Below are 19,957 nucleotides of genomic sequence, written 5' to 3' on the forward strand. Positions count from 1 at the left end.
TGCCAGCCAAGACATTGCTTGAAAGTTATTTGGTATGTCTGGACTGGCAACTTATTTTGAAATCTGCAGCTACGGTTACTGGAAGAAAAATACTGTATTAAAAATACAGTTACTGTAAATAAGGCTGTTATTGGCTTACTCTTTTCATAATGATAATTTTCAGTGAACAGGGTCCTCTACGTTTGTGTGTATTTATAAAACGCAGACAGGTATGTTTAAAAGCTCCCATATGCAGTGAATTGATAAGTGATTTGCCAGTTCATATTGGCCTCAAGGTTATATAGGCCAAGGTTATATATACTGGCACTCAAATATATATTTAATATATTGACTTAATTTATTGATAATATTTTTATCATTGATTGGCAATGGAGAGCCATGATGTGTGCGTTGGCAAAAGTAAAATCTCTGTTACTCATGAACTGAGGAAAAGAGTTTGAAAGAAACGGCAGTCTCAAACGGCAGTCAAGTTAAGTTTCACTGATCCATTTTGTTGCGATGCCTCCTGAAGGCATCACCACGAATGCACTGCTCAATAGATGGAGGAAGGTTTGACTTTTGTGTCTTGGGGCATTTTCATTTCATTTTTGACATAGTTCAAAATCTTCACAGGTTCTGCATATCTGTTGTATTCAGAACATGCAGACATAGGGTGTTCAGAGTCTCAGTTCAGGGCTGTGGTTTTTTGCAGTTTGCAGAGGAGATCACGAGAAGGAAAATAAGTATTAGGATTCCAGGATTTCTTCAAGAAATATTCCATTGCCAACTGTTTTCACTGCTACTATTTTTAAAAGATAAAAACATAAAGATTTTGCTGTGCATTGCTTTTTCTGGTCACTTTTCCCTGAGATTTTTTGCTTACTTAATCTTCATCTTTCTATAAAAATGTGACTAGTGTTGTTAGGTGCAGAAATCTCTGCAGGCATTACTTCAGTTTTTGGGACTCCTCAGCATAGTAGTTTCTTGCCATTTTCTGGTGCTAGATGACTCTCTCGCTTTTAGAAGTGAATTTATAAGACAATGTCTTGCCCAGTGTTCACTGTCATCAATTCTTTTAATCAGACTTGCTTTTTGAAGTTCCCTGGTTTTGTCAGTGTCTGATGTGCCATGAAAACCTGTATTAAGCAGCAGCTGTAAAGAAGTAGTTACGGATAGACGGGTAGCATCCGTATGCAACAGCCTCTTCTCCTGGAATTTTCCCTAAGCCGCGGTTACGTGTTCCCTTCCTCCTCTGACCCATTTTTCAGACTACCCGAGACTGATGCATTTGTATACTTTGTAAATGAAGATAAGTATATCAATAGAGAAAAAGATACAACCGCACACTCTTGGGCTTTCTTTGTGTGTGCTCATCGGGAATGAAACTAGCGTGTTACAGCAAATTAGACCTCTGCAGTCATTGGGCTGTAACAAATCAAATACAAGTTTGGGGGTTTTGCTGTTTTGGTTTCTTTTTCCAAAACATGTTAGAGGGCCCTAATTTAAGGCAAGGAGAAAAGAAAATGTACTAAGTCTTACTTAGAAGGTTATGGGAACAGCGTGTCCTCATTCTGGCACCTCTGCTTCTTAAAATGTGATTATTTTATACACATTGCCCTTTCTAAAGCATCAATATAGTTTTGTCACATAAGGAGTGTACTTTGTTTTAGTGAAGAAAATGTAAAAAAAGAGTAAAAATAAAAAGCTACTGCAACGGAGAGTTCAGATTTGTGTGTACAGAACAGAGCAAAAGAGAAGGCGAGATTTGCGAGTTCCTGTAACTCTGCCCAGTGACCCCTTTTTCTTCAGGGATGTATTCAGGGAGCAGCTGATAGCATCTGTTGTGTGTCTCTCTGGCTTGCCATTAGCTACTGATTGGAAGTTAGAGGAAATGTACCTGTTTCACGTGGCTTTTCCATGCCATTTGAAATCTCACTCGGCTGTGTTTTGATAACACACCCAAACGAGATGGGCTTGGGTACCAGAACTGGGTAATAGATACTTGAGTCATGGGTGGCATATGCTTTCAGGATTACATGATGGCTTTTTGCAAGACCTGTTTACTGTCTGAGAGCGTGCTCTCCTGGATGTTCATTAGCCAAATAAATGGAACAATGTGAGAGGAGCTTCCTCGGCCTGGAGTCTTGCAGAGCACATTGGCAGTGGCATGAACACATCTTGATGGCAAGTTTTGCCTTTGTTTTGAGTGGTATTCCATGTGAAGGCATATTTATGGATGCCATATGAGGCTGTTATCTAAAGCAGGGACTCTATCTAAAATCTACTGTTTGAGATTGGTTTATTAAAGCTGTGTATGTAGTTGTCCAGGGAAAGAAAAATGGATCTTGTCTCCTTGAGAACAGGTTAACAATTCTGATGCTTCTCTGGAACGTTCCCTTTAAGAAAAAAAAGAATTGTACTTTTTGAGGAACCTTACTATATGTGACTTGCCAATTAACGAAAATATACACAGATATGCCAAAGGATGTCACGAAGCTCCAATGCACCAGAGAATATCAGCATCTTGAAGCGAAACGTGCTTCTAAGCCAAGTGTAAATCAAAATTAAATACCGGTCTGAACGTTCTTCCCTGCAGCTTCTCTTCAGGCCCCGTCCCCACTGAATGCCATCTTGGCCTATCTTTGGAAGGAAAGCAGCATGCTACAAAAAAAATTAAAAAAGCATTTAAGAGGGCTGTGGACTTCATGCTTTTCAAGAATTTGAAAATCCCTGTGCAGTGTCCCAGGAGCATTGGTTAAGCCCATAGCTCTCTGCGTGTAGCACATCTGCTAGGGAAATGCTCACAACAGAAACAACTACCTTCAGACCTCTTGCAGTTTGGTTGTCAGAGGCTGGTTTGGGAGGGGATAAAAGTTTGATTTCCTGGTAACTTTCAGAAATGGGGCCTCATTGAGCCAAGTGCTGCCTTCACACAGGCTAAAGACGGGGTAAGGCTTTCTTCTCGGATCTTACAGAAGATTGGAGTATTAAGTCCATTAGACATAGTGGAAAATTTTACCTGGTGGTGCCTCGCATTTGTTTGTTTATTGCTTTTGAAGGGCAGAATGTTGCTGGCACAGCAGGCATAGCATATAACATGCACGTTATGCTAACCACATGCAGGACTTGCAAAGTCAAGCCCTCAGAAGCCTGCAAACACTCGACCAAAGGCCACGTGTGCAGCTTCAGACAGCACATCTCCTCCCTTGTCTGCTTAGAGATGCAGGCTTTAATTACATTATATCCTCTTTTTTCCCTTTTCCCTGTTTGAATGCAGAGGTCAGGCCAGCTCTGGGTTGAATCAGGGCTGTATCAGGAAGGAAGCGGTTGTCTGTCGGATCTTGGATCTTGACCTCATTTGCTGCAGATGTGAGAGGATGCGGGGAACGGCAGGAGCAGGAGGAGAAGGGAAAATCTGGCAGGAAGGACAGAAGGATTTTGTCTAGAGAGATTGGATTTTGCCATGAAGTTTCAGCAGAATTCTGGGCAAGTCACTTGATTACGTGAGCTTGTCACACCACGTCTTTGCTTCCCTTTTTGTGAGGAGCCCAGTTTGATACCTTGGGTGGCTCTCACTTGTCAGTGTACAGCCCCCAACCTGCAGCAGAAAATCAGTGAGCGTTGATTTGAAATGCGGACAGTGCCTATAACGTTAGCTAACCTGAGAGGCTGGCAGTGTACTTTTGATTTTAAATGTCTATACTTCTGTCCTTTGCCTGCAAAGAGAAGTGCTGCCCCTTCTTTCCTGGGAGTCTTGTGGCGAAAACAATGGTTTCTGTGAAGCACGCGGATGCGGTAATTGTCAATGCTGGAGGGCACTCCTGAAAAGTTTCGGATTGTGTCTCTATAGGAGGTTGGAATAATTTATGGCAAATAACGTATGGGTCCATTTGGATAAATCAAAATGGGTGAAACAAGTGAATCCTGAATGAGGAAAGAATCTGGAAAAAATAGTATGTGGTTGAAACTTTACGGATTGTTGCAACCATGACTGTGCTTCATAAAACAACTCTTGCATTTAATTTTAAAAATTAATTGAAAAGACAACCTGGATTTTCTCATGTGCGACCCCTACAACAGGCACATTGGAAATGAGTAGGAATGGACCTGACAGCACCCCACAGCATCCTGCCGCTCGTCTGAGTAGACGATGACAAGTTACTCTCGCTGTAGGGAGCTGAAGGGGGACAGGGCGCTTTGCCAATGCGCTTCACTATTTGCTGATAGCGGAGGATCTGTGGGACTCGGGAATCTGGAGCTGTGCTTGTACCATCAGCACAGACACTTTCCTGCCCTGTTCCCTTCAACGATGCTCTTCTACTGAACGTGTTCATCCCAGCTTTTGCTGAAGCAGCCTTCCTCTGCCAGGCTCTCCCCCTCTTTGGCTGCCAGCCTCCCTCATCCTCACCGCCTTCACCTCCTTGTCCCCTTCTCAGCTTTGAGTCCTCGTCACCTATTGAAATTGCCCCTTTCTCGCCCAGCCTTACCATGCGTGCAGTAGATTTTAAGAAGGCAAACGAAAGGGAAATAACACTGATCCAGGAGCTGCGCTCTCTTCCAGCGCGCAGGCCACTAGTACAGTTCAGTGAAAAGTTTGTCAGAAAATTTTAACAGGTTCAAAACAAAGTATTTTTGCTGAACCTTTTTCGGGAAACTGTAGAACCATTTTGGCAGAAACATAATTGGCACACACAAATCCAAACAGAATGGTTGAAATCTGGCAAAGGTCTGAGGAACTGAAGATAGCATCCTCTAATGGGAAGTGTCAGACAATCTCAATAAGACTACCAGTCCTGCCTGTAATAATACTGTAGAGGCCCAGAGCGGGAGGCACACAATGCCGAGAGGGGAAATGACAATTCTTTTATAATTAAATGCACAAGGTTTGTAAACAATGCTGATATCTTTAAAAAGTACACATTTTAAAAACACTTTTATGTGCCAGTCTTTTAGTGTGCGTTAAGAGCGGTGAATATGTTGTGCTTGCATTGGATTAAGATCCTTCTTTCCGCAGGAAGTGTTTGCAGTCACTCCATGTTCAGCAGAATCAAGTTAGTGTAAGATAAGGAATACAAGAATGTCTGTGCCAGGATGGAGCACTGGTCCAAATACGCTAATCTCCAGTTGCTTCGGAAGAAAATAAAGCTCCTCTAATAACTGCTTACATAAATACACCCGGGGTGCCATGTCTTCTTCACCCCCAGGCAGAGAGTGGTTGCTCTTGTCCTGCCATGTGAGGGCTGGAAGATCATACAGCGTGGCTTGTCATCCCCTTTGGGATAATACAGATTATGGTCTTACTATCCATGTAAATGTTTTGGTTTCTGGAAGACACTAAAATTCTAATAGTAGGGAAATTAGATGATGTTATAATATCGTAAGTGAGGAATTACAGCCTGACAAGATACTGTACTTAGATAAATCTTGGCCTCCAGAATAGTCCTTTTACTTTACTGCCTGTGGGGATTTTTGCCTCTTTGGATTCCTGCACGCTGCCTTGTGTTCTGCACAGAGATCACTTTTCCTAGAGGCTGAAGGAGTTAATGCAGAAATAGATGACAGATTAGTCTGGGACAGGCTGTGATTTGGAGTAAGAGAACTATCCCAAATAGCTGGCCAGCCGCCAAGCGGATAGATGAGTTGGAAAGCGTATAGGCAGAGCAGTGGGGTTCTCGGGAGCAGCAGTGAGGATTATGTGTCAATTTAACTGCCATACTCTATAGCCTGACTGACATACCCAAAGTGCCTTTAGTTTATATAAGGAAAAATTATTAGCAAACACATAATTTATCTCTGGGCTGCTAACAAATTGAATGAGAAACTCCTCTTTTCTTTCCCTCCAATATATGTGTAAAAAATAGGGGAAAATATTTTGATTAGAACACTTCCACTCCCTTTTCTTTTTCTCATCGCTGTTCTCCAGCCAGCTGTTGAGCTGATGAAAACTGTGGAAGGGCTGCAAGCAGGGAGATTTTTCTGAAGATGAGGCGTATTTCTATGGGAGCTGAATGATTCAAAATTGAATTCCACATAATTCACCGGGGATCTCTTGCAATACAAATAAGAAGTCTGTCAAGCACTGGTGCAGTTGAAGAGGTTATTTCCATCTTAACTCTCCTGGGCACAGCTGGTAGGTGGGATGTTTAAAAAGGGGGAAATTAAGAGTCAGGATACGGTGATTGAACTCCCCATAATACCAGATCAGCATTTTGGTTTTGTAGATGTATAAAGATGCTACTATACTTTTGAATTGTGCGTTTTAATTATTGCAAGCAAGTGAAAGCTGCTATTTTTTTTACCAGCCATTCGGTGACCTAGATGACACAAGTGAATGGCCCCAGTCCATTTCTCTTTGAACAAGGAACCGCACTGAAAATATAGCCGTTACGTTGGACTTCCTCACTGGCAGCCTCTGCTGGGAGGAGGAGGACTGAAAGGGATAGAACAGCCAACTTTCTTTCAAGTCCCTCTTGCTGGAAAATTTTCTGCTATTGCTAATATCTGCCAGAGCAACACCAAGAGCATTAGCAAGGGCAAGATGTTGGGGCAGCTGTAACTGCTGGGGTTGTCAAAACCTGCTGATTCCTTTGCCAGGAGGCACCTGGAGCTGTGTCTGTCCTGGCATACTTGGTGTTGCTTGAGTGGAGCTCTGCAAGTGGGAACGTCTCCAGGCAAAAGGCCAGTGTTGACATAGTTGTGGTCTCTCCAGGCCATGGTTGAGACACATCACCAGGGTGGTATGAGGGGAAGTTTCCATTAACCATTGTTCCCAGCTTGCATCCACCACCACCACCGAGGAGTTCTGCAGCTGGATTTCCAAAAGAGCTTAATGCTTAAGAGCTCTCATTTCAGCAACTTAAATAGAGGGGCTAAGTTCTTTCCAAAACACTTGGCAACCGTCAGCCCCCATTGAGAACAAAGCTAAGCACATTAAACAGTCCGGCCACTTCACTCTTGTGAAAATCTGGTTGCTGTTGCGAGTGCAGGGTGTTTAAATAATACAGAGACTGGCAGCAAAGGCACCTGGCTCCCGAGCAGCGAGGTGCTTTACCTTTGCCCGTCCTTGGCGGCTGCTGTTGTAGGCTTCCTCCTTGGCCGATTCCTTGTGCATCGCAGCCTACGACCAGCTCTTTCTCTGGATGTTGTGACAGCTGTGAAGCTTGCTGATGTGAGGATTAGTAGGCTGCTGGGCACATGACGTTCAAATTGCTGTGCTTATTTGACCTACCTCTGATTGCGAGGAATTTAGTGCATAAAAATAACACCCTGAACAAATTTGGCAGAAGGATGCACAGCTAAAGTGCCATGCACACGCGGGGAGAGGAGCCTGGAGAGCAGTGTAACGCGAGGCCATGTGCTGCACTCCTGCAGCAAGCGCCGTGCCAAGTCCAGCGCAGCCCACGCTGTCGTCTTGGATTACGACGAGTTCCAGCACCACATAGAGTGGCCATTAGCCAGTAAACTAACGAAGACAGGTTCCTGGCTTGTATTATTGGCAAAACTTGATAGAATAAATAAAAAGAGTGCAAGTGCCAGGAGTTGCCTAACGTAAAATGCTGGACAAGGAAATACTGGTTTTTCTGCCTGGGGTTTTAGACACCCTTATTAACTCTGTTGCTTTCAGTGGAGTTCCTGATCGTGTAGAGGGGCGTGAGAGACCGGAGAGTCAGCCGCCCAGACGGACGGAGGGCTGTGAGCAGTGTGCATGTAGGAATATATCGCAGGGCTTCAGGCTCCTGGGTGATAACATTTACCTGTGTGCATGATTTGTTCAGGCTTTGCATGAGTGAACAGCATTCACCTTGAACGAGCTTCGTGTTGGCAGCTGGGACATCTTGTGTTTGCTGAAGGACCGTGTCTTTAGTAGTGAGAGCTTCTGAGATTGAGGGAAGTGAAATGTGTGCACAGAGGGAACAAGGCAGGATCTGGATTGCTGTAGGCTCTTCTCCCAGATCACCTTGGAGATGCATCGTTCTCTCCTTTATTTTGCCATTGCATTGGTAAGATGCAACGCCTCAATTTCCCATGTTTAAAAGGAGCATTTTTGCCCATTTTCAGAGAGGTAACGTAAAATTTCTTGAGGCCAATGATTACAAAGCTCATGTAATTGTGTAATATGGCACGTTATAGATAAATGATAATATGCAAGCTGATACCGTGTATCTAGAACTTCAGCAATATTTAAATACAGGCTCTTTACTTTAGGGCAATTAGAAAGCTGGGGCAGATTTCACAATCCACTTGACTTTTAGAAACACCCTGCGTGCTCACCAGAAACATTATAAAAGTATTCAGAGCTCCTGTCTTCCTTCATTTTTATCTGCATTACAGAATTTGCAAGATGCGTGCGTCTATATATTTGTCTGCATTAAAAAAGTACCTGCCTGCTCTGGTACAAGCGTATTCACATCAAAGGAAGCTTTCCCGCACTTAATCCTTTAAATAAGCCTGTTTCTGCCAGCCCATATATGTGAAATGAGATTAGCCAGCCATTTAAAGCAAGGCTACAAGAACGCCTTGCTGCCGTGAGCCCTTTGGGCTGGCTTTAAAACGGCCCCCAGCCAGGGTTTCCCCCCTCCCCAGCACCACCTTTACAGCCAGGGGAGCGTTTTAAACACAGAGGCGTCAACGGCAGCCTGGCTCCGGCCCGCTCCGCTCGCTGGGGCCGGGGGGCCGGGGGCTGCCCAGGGCGGGCAGCTGGAGCGGGCGCGACCCGGGGCGGGCAGGGGCCGCTGCCGCCGCTGCCTGCTCCTGCCTGCTCCTGCTGCCTGCTCCTGCTGCCTGCTCCTGCCTGCTCCTGCCGCTGCCTGCTCCTGCCTGCTCCTGCCGCTGCCTGCTCCTGCCGCTGCCTCCCGCTGCCTGCTCCTGCTGCCTGCCGCTGCCTGCCGCCGCCGCTGCCCTGCCCCGCCGCCCCCGCGGCCGGCAGTCGGGCAGGCCCTGGTTCCTCATTCTCTTCATGAGGCCCAGCAGGAAACATCTCGTTTCCAGCATCGAGGTCTTGGCAGAGGGGGAAGCGCTCTGCTGTTGGTACAAGGCAGGCAGCGGGGTCCTTTCCTCTGCTGTAGATGTGTATAGAATCATAGAATTTTCTAGGTTGGAAAGGACCTCTGAGATCATCGAGTCCAACCATCAAGCTAACGCTGACAAAACCACCACTAAACCGTGTCCCATATGATGGTCCTCACCCCCTGAGAAGTGACACCACAAACCCTACGGCAAAATGTTGGCGGTATTGATTTCCAGCCCTAAATTGTGACATTATCAAGATCATATGCAAGAACAACAAGCAGATTTTCCTCCCTCTTCCAAGAATTAAATAGCTTCTCAAAGTGACTGAATCTTTTCTCGAGATGTGAACATCTAAACAGTCCACAAAGATGCTGAGCTAGGGAGCCCTCAGCCTTTTGAACCATGGATATTGCTCCATTTTTAGGTCTTGAAGCAGCAAAGAGAGGAAAAAATAGATCTTTTTTTGGCTGCTAGATTTTTTTCCCATCTGTTGATGGCAGCCCTCTTGTATTGATTAGCTAATGATCTTCCATATGTATTTTAATAACTTTGATCCTCCTTTTCTTTTCTCCCAGGCGTCACTAGCCTTTCCTGGAAGCTGATTTTTATCAGTGCTGTTTTAAAATAGGAGTTACAAAAGAGGAGCTCTCTGTTAGCAACCCCTGGTTTGCGCAGTGCAATTCCCCGGTGCGTTTTCTGTGCAGTTCCAATATTGTTGCCGCGATCTTCTAGATTAAAATAAAAACTACATTGTTAACACTGGCCTTGGTTTGGAATTAGAAATGACATTTAATGTTTACCATTTTACACCCTAAATATTGCAGATGCAGGCACAAATAAGGAAATATTACACAGTCACAGGATGTTTGTGTAGTTATTATGAAAGCCGTCGTATCTCTAAAGTCAAAGTCAATTAGCTAATAGCCAAAATTATAAAGGGATATCTGCTTCAATCAGAGGTCCTCCCTCTGAAGTCTGTGAGGCTTGTACTTCTGAGGCATGTGAAAACTTCTGAAAATTCTGCCCCCGGGGATAGCCCATGTTTAGGCAGCTGACTTTAGGATCCTATTTTTGGAACCTGTGGTTGAGATTTTAAAATTGGATTTTTAGTGAGAATGGTGCCTGAATTGGTGCTGTAGGTCTTAAAGGCTATATCTAAGATTAAAAAAGGAAAAAGAGGGTGTGTGTCATTCTTTTCTGGGGATAAGCTCCTTTTTATTAGATTTTATATACCATAAAAGAGCAATGCGGCATAAATAAGTGTTCTTTCATTCTTTTAGAGCGTCTTTAAGTAGTCATTGTAGCCTTTCATGTTGCTAGTTTCCTTCACTGCCTTTTGGAATATCACCAGTAGGATTTCATAGAAAATAGCAATCTCCTTAGTGGAGTGCTTCAGCACAGCTTCAAAGTACATTTTCATGAAATATTGTCCTGTTGTAAGTAGTGTACATTGTTTGACTGTAAACTAAGCGTACCCTCAAAGGCAGGAATGAAGAAATCTGTGTATGAGAAAACTGGAAAGGATTACAGTGTGGTGGATAAGTCAGAGCTAAGTAACAGTACTTTTGATTTGTTCCTGAGGATGTGATCTTAATGAAGTGGCATGGATTGGAGCGATGGTCTTCTGCCAGCAGTCTAGTGCAACTCAGTGTTGGATTCAGTGATCTTAAGTGGGCATCCGAGATTAGCAACCAGAATTAGGGGCCAATTCTGAAAATAATGACATGAGCATGTAAAGTATGCAGAGATCTTCTAAAACCCATGTTCAGTGATGTTATTTACGTATTTTCTTCTAACATATCCTTTATTTCTGTAGGTCAGATCTTGCCAGCAAACCGAAACACACCAAGTCCCATTGATCCTGAGACTATCCAGGTTCCTGTTGGCTACGAACCTGACCCTGCAGATCTTGCTCTTTCCAGTATTCCTGGCCAGGAGATGTTTGACCCTCGTAAGCGCAAATTCTCTGAAGAAGAGCTGAAACCACAGCCAATGATTAAGAAAGCTCGCAAAGTCTTCATTCCAGATGACCTGAAGGTAAATTGGAACTGGTGACGAGGTTGTTTGTACAGACTCTATGACAGTTATTCTCTGAGATACAGGTTTGGAGTATGAATCTGTTTTCTCATGTAAGCTAAATCTGTCAAACTAAATACGACTTTGTTGTAGAATAAAACTATAACAGTTCTGAATCAGACCGAGGGGAGGATGTCCCTTATTAGTTATGCAACAGTTGAAATTCATGAGATCAATATTCATTTCCTTTGTATGCCAGAAACTTCCTGCGTGACCTTGGACAAGCTTACTTTGTCCCATATTTCCCACTTATGAAACAGTCTGATCATGTTTCCTTTTCCTCCATCCTCTGTCTGTCTCATCAGCATAGATTGTGAATTCTCTTACAGGGTCCATGGTTGTCCCCCATAATGACAGAATGAAGTATATTGCGTCTTGTTCGGAAGTTGCTTTAGCTCTGTGTGTAATAATGAATGGGAACACAATAGTAAACGCTACTAATCTAGGTGAAAGAATCTAAACTAGTTGTAGGAAAACAGAAAATTCTGCCAAGAACTGTATTTTAATACGATATTTTAAATATATTGCAATAATAATACGATATTTAAAAAGAAAGAGCACCCTTATCTATGCCTCTCACTGCTTTTGAGATGTGAAGAGCAAAGAGGAGGAAGAGCAGAAAAAATTGATCAACTGTGAAAATTGTCATTATTTGCAAAATTCTATTCCCAGTATGTGATTTACAAGAAGACACTCTTTTATCAGAGGTAGTCAGTGCAGAATTTAATTCTGCTGTTGCTGTTCCCTCCGAGACACAGACTGAAAGCCTGTTGGAGTCGGTGGGAATCTCTGGCTGCACGTGCGAAGAGCCTGGGATGCCATGTGTTTCCACCAGATTGATAGCATTAGGGAAAGAAGCTGATGCTATTCGCTATTTTTATCCCTAAGGATACCGTGGTGCAAGTTAAAAGCACAGAAATCACGATTCCAGTAGTGTTGAGGAGGTACATAGCTGTCACTTTGTGGGCAGTACCCTCAGCTTTCGTTAGAAAGGTTTATCTGCACTGGGCCATTTAATTACCGGGGCGAGTTTTACTAGCAGTGGCGTTGGCATTGCAGTGTACCGAGGGGTCTGCCTGAAGAGAGGTGTTTGATATAGAAATGGCCACGTGGGTGTAAGGAGACTGGAGTTTGTGCCTTGGTCCCATTGGTCATTTTGTGATCTCTCCTAGGCATCCTCATTCGTCAAAGCAAACTTTTGCCAAAGATGCCCTTGGACTTCTTCATGCCAGACGTGGAAAATGCCAGTCTTGCATGCAGCAGGGGGGCACACAACTTCAGCCTAAGACTGAACTGGAAGTTCAGGGTCTGTCGTTGCCCTGAGATAATCACATCAGTTGCCCTTGACTCGTTTCAGAGTGCTTGACCTAAGTGCTGCTTCTGCCCTGGCATGTGGAATGGTTGGGTTCTGGGGGAGGGTAAGCAGATTAGGCCAGTCAATCGTCTCTGGGTTGCATGTGATTTTGAAATGCCAGCCTTACCTCTTTCAGGCCTGGATTAAGGGATTTGCCATAGCAATTTGTTAAAATAAAGATGGATGAAGCCTAGGTGGCACACTAATAAATTGCTTAAAGCTGATTTTTATAGAGTGGAATGAGATGGGAAATTATAAACAAGATTTGGGTCATAGCTTTTTGCTGCATGCTTGGTTTTAAGAGGATTTTTGGGGGTCCTATCTAAGTACAGGTGAAGAACAATTTAGAGGCACACTGGTTTCAAATCATCATCGCTAAGCTAAACTAATACAAAGCAGTTGTAGAGTACTCGCAGCAGTTGTTTTGCTCTTGCTGTTCCTTATGCAAGCAGCAGCAGGAGATGCAGAGCGGCAGCCTGGCGTGCTTCGTGCTGAAAGGGAGAGGAGGGAGGTATTGGTCTGGTCGGTGCAGGTGGCTCCTGGTGCTGGTGGTGGGCATGGCACTGTGCCACCACGCTTGGTGAAACCAGAGCCACACAAGCATGTAGAAACAGAAGGATGACTCCAGGAAGGGAAGTTTGAGCTATATGACTTGACCAATGTGAGAGTTGAATTGTGCATCACTCTGACTCTGCAGGGGACTGAATTCCACGTTTTGTGAGGGATTCTGCCTGCTTTGTATTTACTCACTTGTTCCAAATCTCTAGAACTTAATTCAGTTTCAAAGCAACATTGAAGCTGCCATTTCACTGAAGGCCGCTTCACTTGAAAAGTGGAAAAATCAGGTGAAATGAAGTCGTGACTTTAGAGCCATCGATGCAGCAATGCAATAAGGTGATCTCCTAGTGGCAAGTCTTTAGGGGGTGAAACTTCGGGAGCGCGTTAGCTTATGAAGCTTCAGAGGTTAGTGGACCTATTTCTGGCAAATGCTTTTTATTCCACAGTCAAAGCCTATTGTACTAATCTCTTTGCGGATGGTACCAAAGCAGCCATCCTTGTAGTGCCAAGAAGATCTTCCAGTGACTTGCTCTTCTAGGCTGTAGACAGGGGACCTGTAGAGAAAGCTTTGAACAGAAAAAAGACCTGAACGGTAGATGAAATGGATGATACCAACAAACAGAGCGAACCAGGTGTTGGCTGGCAAAGATGAGCAGGGACATACAAGAGGTAATTAGTACTGCTCCAGCAACCGGTAGAGAATGAGTCATTGCATGCGAAGGTGGATGCGCTAACTAGGTCAGCATAGATGTGGGATGAATTGTACCACTGGAATATTGCTTCGTTTTTCCTTGGAGGAATTCACAGTCAAGAGGATGAGGGCGTTATGGTAAATGTTTTGACAGAAACACGGGCAGGCAGTGGTGCTCCCTGGGTGGATTGTGCCTTGTAAATCTGGATTTTTTGTCCCAGCCGTGCCTGGCACTGTCAGGGCTCGCTGGGCCAGGTGTGCAAAACGTGCGGAGGCTGTGGCTGAGAGCACATCCTGGTGGCCTGGTTGCTGAAATCTAATATCTTGTTTGTTTCTTTCTGTGTTTAATGAGCAGGATGACAAATACTGGGCAAGGCGTAGAAAGAACAACATGGCTGCTAAGCGATCGAGGGATGCCCGCCGGCTGAAGGAGAACCAGATCGCCATCCGCGCCTCGTTTCTGGAGAAGGAGAACTCGGCTCTCCGCCAGGAGGTGGCCGACCTACGGAAAGAGCTAGGCAAATGCAAGAACGTCCTTGCAAAGTACGAAGCTCGACACGGCCCCCTGTAAATTCAAGGGGGGGGAGCGGGGTTTTTTTCTTTTTTCTTTTTCTTTTTTTTTTTTTGTTGCGGGTTGGCATTTGAATAGATGGACAATGTGTTTCCTGTTTGATAGCACCACACCCAAACCAACCTTTCTGTCTTCAGCACTTTACCAGAAGCAGAAACAAAACTGACTTACGTTATTATTTTCTTTTTTTTGGTTTGCGTATGCGTGTACCTGCGTATGTGTGCCCATGTGTGTTCACGCGTCTGTCTACGTGTGTGTGCGCGTGCTTGTGTGTGTGCATGTGCGCGTGTGTGTGTGCGTGCGCACGCAGCTCAGCACTTCCCATTTTTATGAAGCCCTCTCCAAAGGGTGCCACATTTTTACCTGGACTGTTGAGAACCGCCATAGTAAGCTTTTTATTATATTTTTTTCAGTGCTGCTTCAGAGTAGGGTTTTTATGTTATTGTAACCAGTTCCATCCTCCTGATTTACTTGGAAAGATCCCAGTATAAATTATAAAAAAAGGAAAAAAAAAAAAAGAAAAAAGAAAAAAAAGTAGATCTCAGTTTTCTTCGGGAGTAACAAGCTATTGTTTAAGTATGTCTAATCAGAAAAGTTAACATGCTAATAAAGTGCACAAATAATAATTTAGTACTACACTGCAGAAATATTAATTTATAGATTGCTTTTGTTGTATTTTAAGTTTTGGTGGTAATTGTCTTCAGATTTAAAGTGCTGTTAGACTGAGTTAGCTGTACTCATTATAGATCCCATAATGGCTTCTCTATAGCTATTAAGGTTCCTTTTCTTTCCCCGGACCCCAGGTAGTAGCAGAACTGTCCATAGAGCACAGAGTGTGTACTTTGCACTGTCTGTACCTGAAGCAATAATCCTGTTGTACGCTAGCGCATGCTGCCCGGGTGTTCCTAGTGGACGTAGGATGGTTTCCCTACCCAACAGGAGTTTTAATGTCTTTAACAAAAAGTTAAAAAGTAAAAGACACGTTAACGTGAGCATGCTAATTGTATCCCTGTCCATAGGGAGCGCATGTGTAAGAAGCAGGATAATTAGTTGAAACGAGAACAAAATTAATAGTATCAAATCAGATCCGACGTCGAAATCAGAGGGGCTTTTCTGTTTTCAGTTAGTTATGCGTTCCTTCAAGTTCCATTTTGTGATTAAAATTTAAATAAATACCTAAATTCAGTTGTTTTTTCCTATGTTCTGTAATATATTTTCTGTGGATTATATCTTGCTGTTTAAAAAAAAAAAATCACTTTTATTCAGTTAGAAGTCACTGGTTTGCAAAGCCCATTTTTCCTAGTGATTGTTGTTTTGAGTGTGACATGAACTGATGGTTCTGAACTTTATCGTTTTAAACTCTATTTTCTTTTGAAGACGTATGTTCTAATATAAAGTGGACTTCTGAAAAATGAATGTAAGAGACACTGGTGTATTTCAGAAGGGGATGGTGTTGTCATATACTGTGGTTAATCCAATCAATCTAAGTGTTTACTATAGACCAAAAGAATAGATATTATAAAATGTATAAAGTTTATACAGAATAATTATAGTATGTTCGTTTTGTACAGTATTTTTCAAGTACAAATACTGACAATGTATTTTGAAAGACATATATATATCAAAAAGAAAAAGCTATTCCATGTTTAAAATATATAGCAAAGATATATATTCTCCATTATTGTACAGAAAGGAAATGCTTAGGGGTTTGTTGGTTGTTGTTGGGTTTTTTTTTTTAAAATCTTTAATATTTTAAGCCTACCACTGGCACACCGGCACGTTCTGTGCTTTAAATTAAATTTTTATGGAAGTAATATGGCTTTCCAGGATGTTCCATATTACTGAAAAAGAGAGACTTTATTATTTTCCATTAGAAACACATAAAGAAACTGTTTAATAGGGACAAAGCACAACATGGATTGTAGTCAACTATTGATTGGACAATTCAATATTTTGTAAAGGCAGAAAAATAATCCGTAACACAAAAAATCTCATAGTCATTTCTAATCTGCTGCTGCTGCTAGAATCTGTTTCCAGCTGAAATTTTTTGTTATAAATAGCTCTGTTGCTGTATACAGTTGTACGTACTGCATACGGTTATTAACATGTGAGGAAAATATGGTGCTACATGTCTTGCTCACAGTTAGTTCTAAGTGTTTGGACATTATTTTCAAATAAAAAGGTTTGTTCATTCCATTAAATCATTATTCATGCTTCAGGAGATTGTTACAAAGGACTCAACATTTTCTTCAGCATTAAAAATACCCTCACATCAATGGCATTTTTCCAGTATTTTTCCTCAAACATACTCGACTTTTCAGCGTCCCTTAACGTGCAGTACCTGCCTGTGGACCATTTATTCAGCACGTTGAATTGCTCCGTGCTGCAGCAAAGTTTAAAGAGTAGTAAGTTATTTTCTAAAGGTCAGTATAAGCCACTGGATGCGTGGGTGGAGAAATGAGACTGGCAGTGGCTGGCACGAGCCGTGGATCTGCTAGAGCCGCTAGGAAATAAACTTGATTTTTTTCCCTTTGGAAGAAGGGCGACGGTGGCAGGGCTGAGCCGGCCCCTGCTGCGGATACACTTTTAGCAGCAACAAAGCAAATTGCAAGAGCTTCTAATTGCCCTCACCGTGATTGTTCTCGGGGTGAGGCTTGAGCAGCAGGACCGGGGTGCGCGAGATCAGCTGGTACGAACCCCTCGTGGGTTGACCACAAAACTTGCTTTAAAATGTAAAAGGCAGCTTGGACTAAAATCCCAGATAATTCTTTTGTTTCTTTAGGGCAGGGAAGGGGGGGGAGATGGTAGTTTTTATAGGCTGGCTGGCACAGATTCATCAAGTCAGGGCCGCAGAGGAGCACAGAGCTTTCCAGCAGCCCAAAGCTGCCCAGGTGTCTCCTGGCCCCATCCGGGCGGGCGGCTCGGGGGGTCTCGGCCCCGGCCAGCTCTTTTCTGGGGGTGAGGACTTTCAGAGGAGCCTGCGGGACCCGGGCACTCCCCGCTCACCCTGGGGGACGGGTACCCGGGCGCCTCTGAGCAGCTCCCCCTGGAAGAAAAGGTTGGGGGGGGGGAAAGGCAAAATTTGTGGGCTAAAACTTGGAAAAAACCCTCTAACCAGGTTGTCTCCCCAAAATAACAATAAATGGAAGTTTAGCTCATTTTCAGTTCCCCAGGACAGCTTAGTTGGGCTCATCACACCTCCGATGGCTTTGTTGCTCATGAAGGAGCTTGTAGGTATATGAAATTGTAATTTTATAAAAATAGAAATATATATATTTGCAGAATAATTAATAGCGTGTCTAAATAATTCACTGACCTCTCTTAAACCATAAGCATTGGTAAAATGCTTGTCGTCTTGTTTGTTTGTTTGTTTTTGCTGAAACTTAGACGTGATTTTTTTTCTTTTTGAAAAAGAATGCCCGCTAAAAATAAATCGAATTTGAGACGTATTTGTGAATACGAGCACCTTGGGGCTCTCCGTGGGAAAGCCCGTGGCAGAGGCGGTGGTGGGGGTGTGTATTTTTTTTTTTTTCTCTTTTGAATGGTGCTAAAGCCACTAACCCAAGCACCATGGAAATACAGCTCTGACTTGAATCCACAAAGGCAAGAAATGGAAAATGAAGGGGAGGCGCCTGACGGGGCACATGCGGTTGTTCCGCGGAGCAGCCCAAAGCCGCTCTGTCCCGGCGGGGGCGGGTGGGATGCGTCCCGTAGTGCCGCAGGACCCCTATAACCTTTGAATGTCTTGCCTCTGTGGGTTTGTAATAACCCCAGTTATCGCTTTAAAACTATTTTTGCATGTAATTTACACTAGAGATGTGCAGTTTATTTTTATTTTGTTGACTTCTTTTTTATGTGAAGAAAAAGAAAAGTGTATTAAAATTTACAAGTGATCAACCATTGTATTTCTGGCAACACCACAAGACAGCATCTGTTTAAATACAAGTTTAACAAATAAGATCAAATTAACTGTATGACATGAAATGGATTGCATCCTGTATGCTGTTCAGCCCAAATCTTTTTTTTTTTTTTTTTTTTGTTGTCTGTTATTCTTAATGTTTAATAAACTTTTAAATTTTTCTTCTCTCACCCGTGTGTTGCTTTGGTGTCTCAGGGGTCGGGCAGCGGGCTTTTGGGAGGGTGTATTTTTATTTCCCCCCAGCTGTGAGTGGTGCCGGTAGCCCCAGCCTCCCACCACAGGGACACCCCCCCCCCCCCCCGCCCCCAGTAACTGGGGTGCAAATGACGTCGTCGTCCCCCCCCCGGCTGATGCCAGGCCCCAGCCCGGCTGCGAGGGTTCCCGCTGGGCTCTGACCATACCCAGGGGCACGTACAGTAGGTAATAGATTTCTTAAGTGTAGTATATTTAGAACTATTTTTTTATATATATATAAGTACTTGTTTTACTTATTTATAATAATATATAAGTATTAAAAACCCTGTATACACTACATTACATCATTTACATACATGTATGTTTATATACACATTTTATATACACTTTATTTATTGTGAGATGTGATCATTTACCAAAAGACAGTGCGCAGACAGCAGTACAGCCATAAAAATTCTGTATATTAAGGAGCATTTTTTCTTTCTAGTTTGAAAAAAAATCACTCATTACTTTTAATCACCGTTAGACTTAATATTTTGTAGAGGAGGCACAACAGATACTACGTGCTTTTACATATATAGTTTATATGCAATACATACAGTGAGCGAGCGAGAGAAAAACAGTACAACTTACTGCGAACGCTTTATACAAGGTAGTAATTAAAATATGTGTACACGCTTATCTATATATGTATATAAATATAGACTTCATTGGTATAAAGGTCTGGTTTTGCTATATATGTTACATATTATGCACACCGTATATTCGTTATAATACACACGTGGTGTGTCTGTGCATGCCCACGCTCCCAAACATACGCGTGTTCTTCTTCTATCTAGAAATTAAATAATCATATTTTCATACAGCCTATTTAGCAAAATAGTTTTATATATGTAAAGTAGATTTAATTGATATCAAGGACTGTTTTCAATGTAAATAGGTTATATATCATGCAGGAAGTATATTTGTTATAGCGCACACACACACAAACCACTTGGTTTTAATACATTGTGTGTGTGTGTGTGTGTGTGTATATATATTTAAAAAAATACACAAAATATGTGTTTTAATAACACCAATACATGTACTCACTCACCCCCCCGCCGTGTGTGTGTGTGTACACACATGTGCACACACAAACTCGTTAGTTTTATATATATATATATATAAGAAAATATAAATGGCTATATTTTTGTGCACTTAAACACATCATATAAAAAAAAGTGTACACAGAAAAAGGGTTTAAAATTATATTTTATATGCCGTATTTAGCAGAAATTAAAAGGTAGTTTTATATGTTAATATTTGTTTATAAATATATAAGTTTTTTAAAATAGAAAGGTCTGGTTGTTAATATACCAGAGACACAGAGCATATTAGTTTACACACACACACACACACACACACACACGCGCATGCGCGCACACACACGCAAGCACTCTGCCCCCCCAGTGTATCTTCTGCACATGCCCGTACCCCCCCTCTGTCTCTCTACACCAGATACTTAGATCTTTCTCACACACACAAGCATACACAGATTTTATTGCTCTAAAGGTCTGCTTTTACCATATATGGTCTATATTAGGCACAAAATATAGTTGCTGT

General features: G+C 42.8%; 1 protein-coding gene across 2 annotated transcripts in view; it reads left to right on the forward strand.

The window, feature by feature from the left end:
- HLF (HLF transcription factor, PAR bZIP family member) overlaps positions 1-15,886 on the forward strand; it is a 35,104-nt gene extending 19,218 nt beyond the window's left edge. Inside the window, exons 3-4 of one of the 2 annotated variants that reach the window (XM_074607400.1) lie at positions 10,805-11,025; positions 14,023-15,886. In XM_074607400.1, coding sequence (XP_074463501.1) covers positions 10,805-11,025; positions 14,023-14,238 — 437 coding nt within the window. In that variant the 3' untranslated portion in view covers positions 14,239-15,886. Of the gene's footprint in view, positions 1-10,804; positions 11,026-14,019 lie in introns of both variants that reach the window. The other variant, XM_074607401.1, reaches the window with a different exon arrangement.
- Positions 15,887-19,957: the final 4,071 nt, after the last annotated feature.

Source organism: Larus michahellis, chromosome 14 (assembly GCF_964199755.1).
Source record: "Larus michahellis chromosome 14, bLarMic1.1, whole genome shotgun sequence".
In the NCBI taxonomy this organism is placed as follows: Eukaryota; Metazoa; Chordata; class Aves; order Charadriiformes; family Laridae; genus Larus; species Larus michahellis.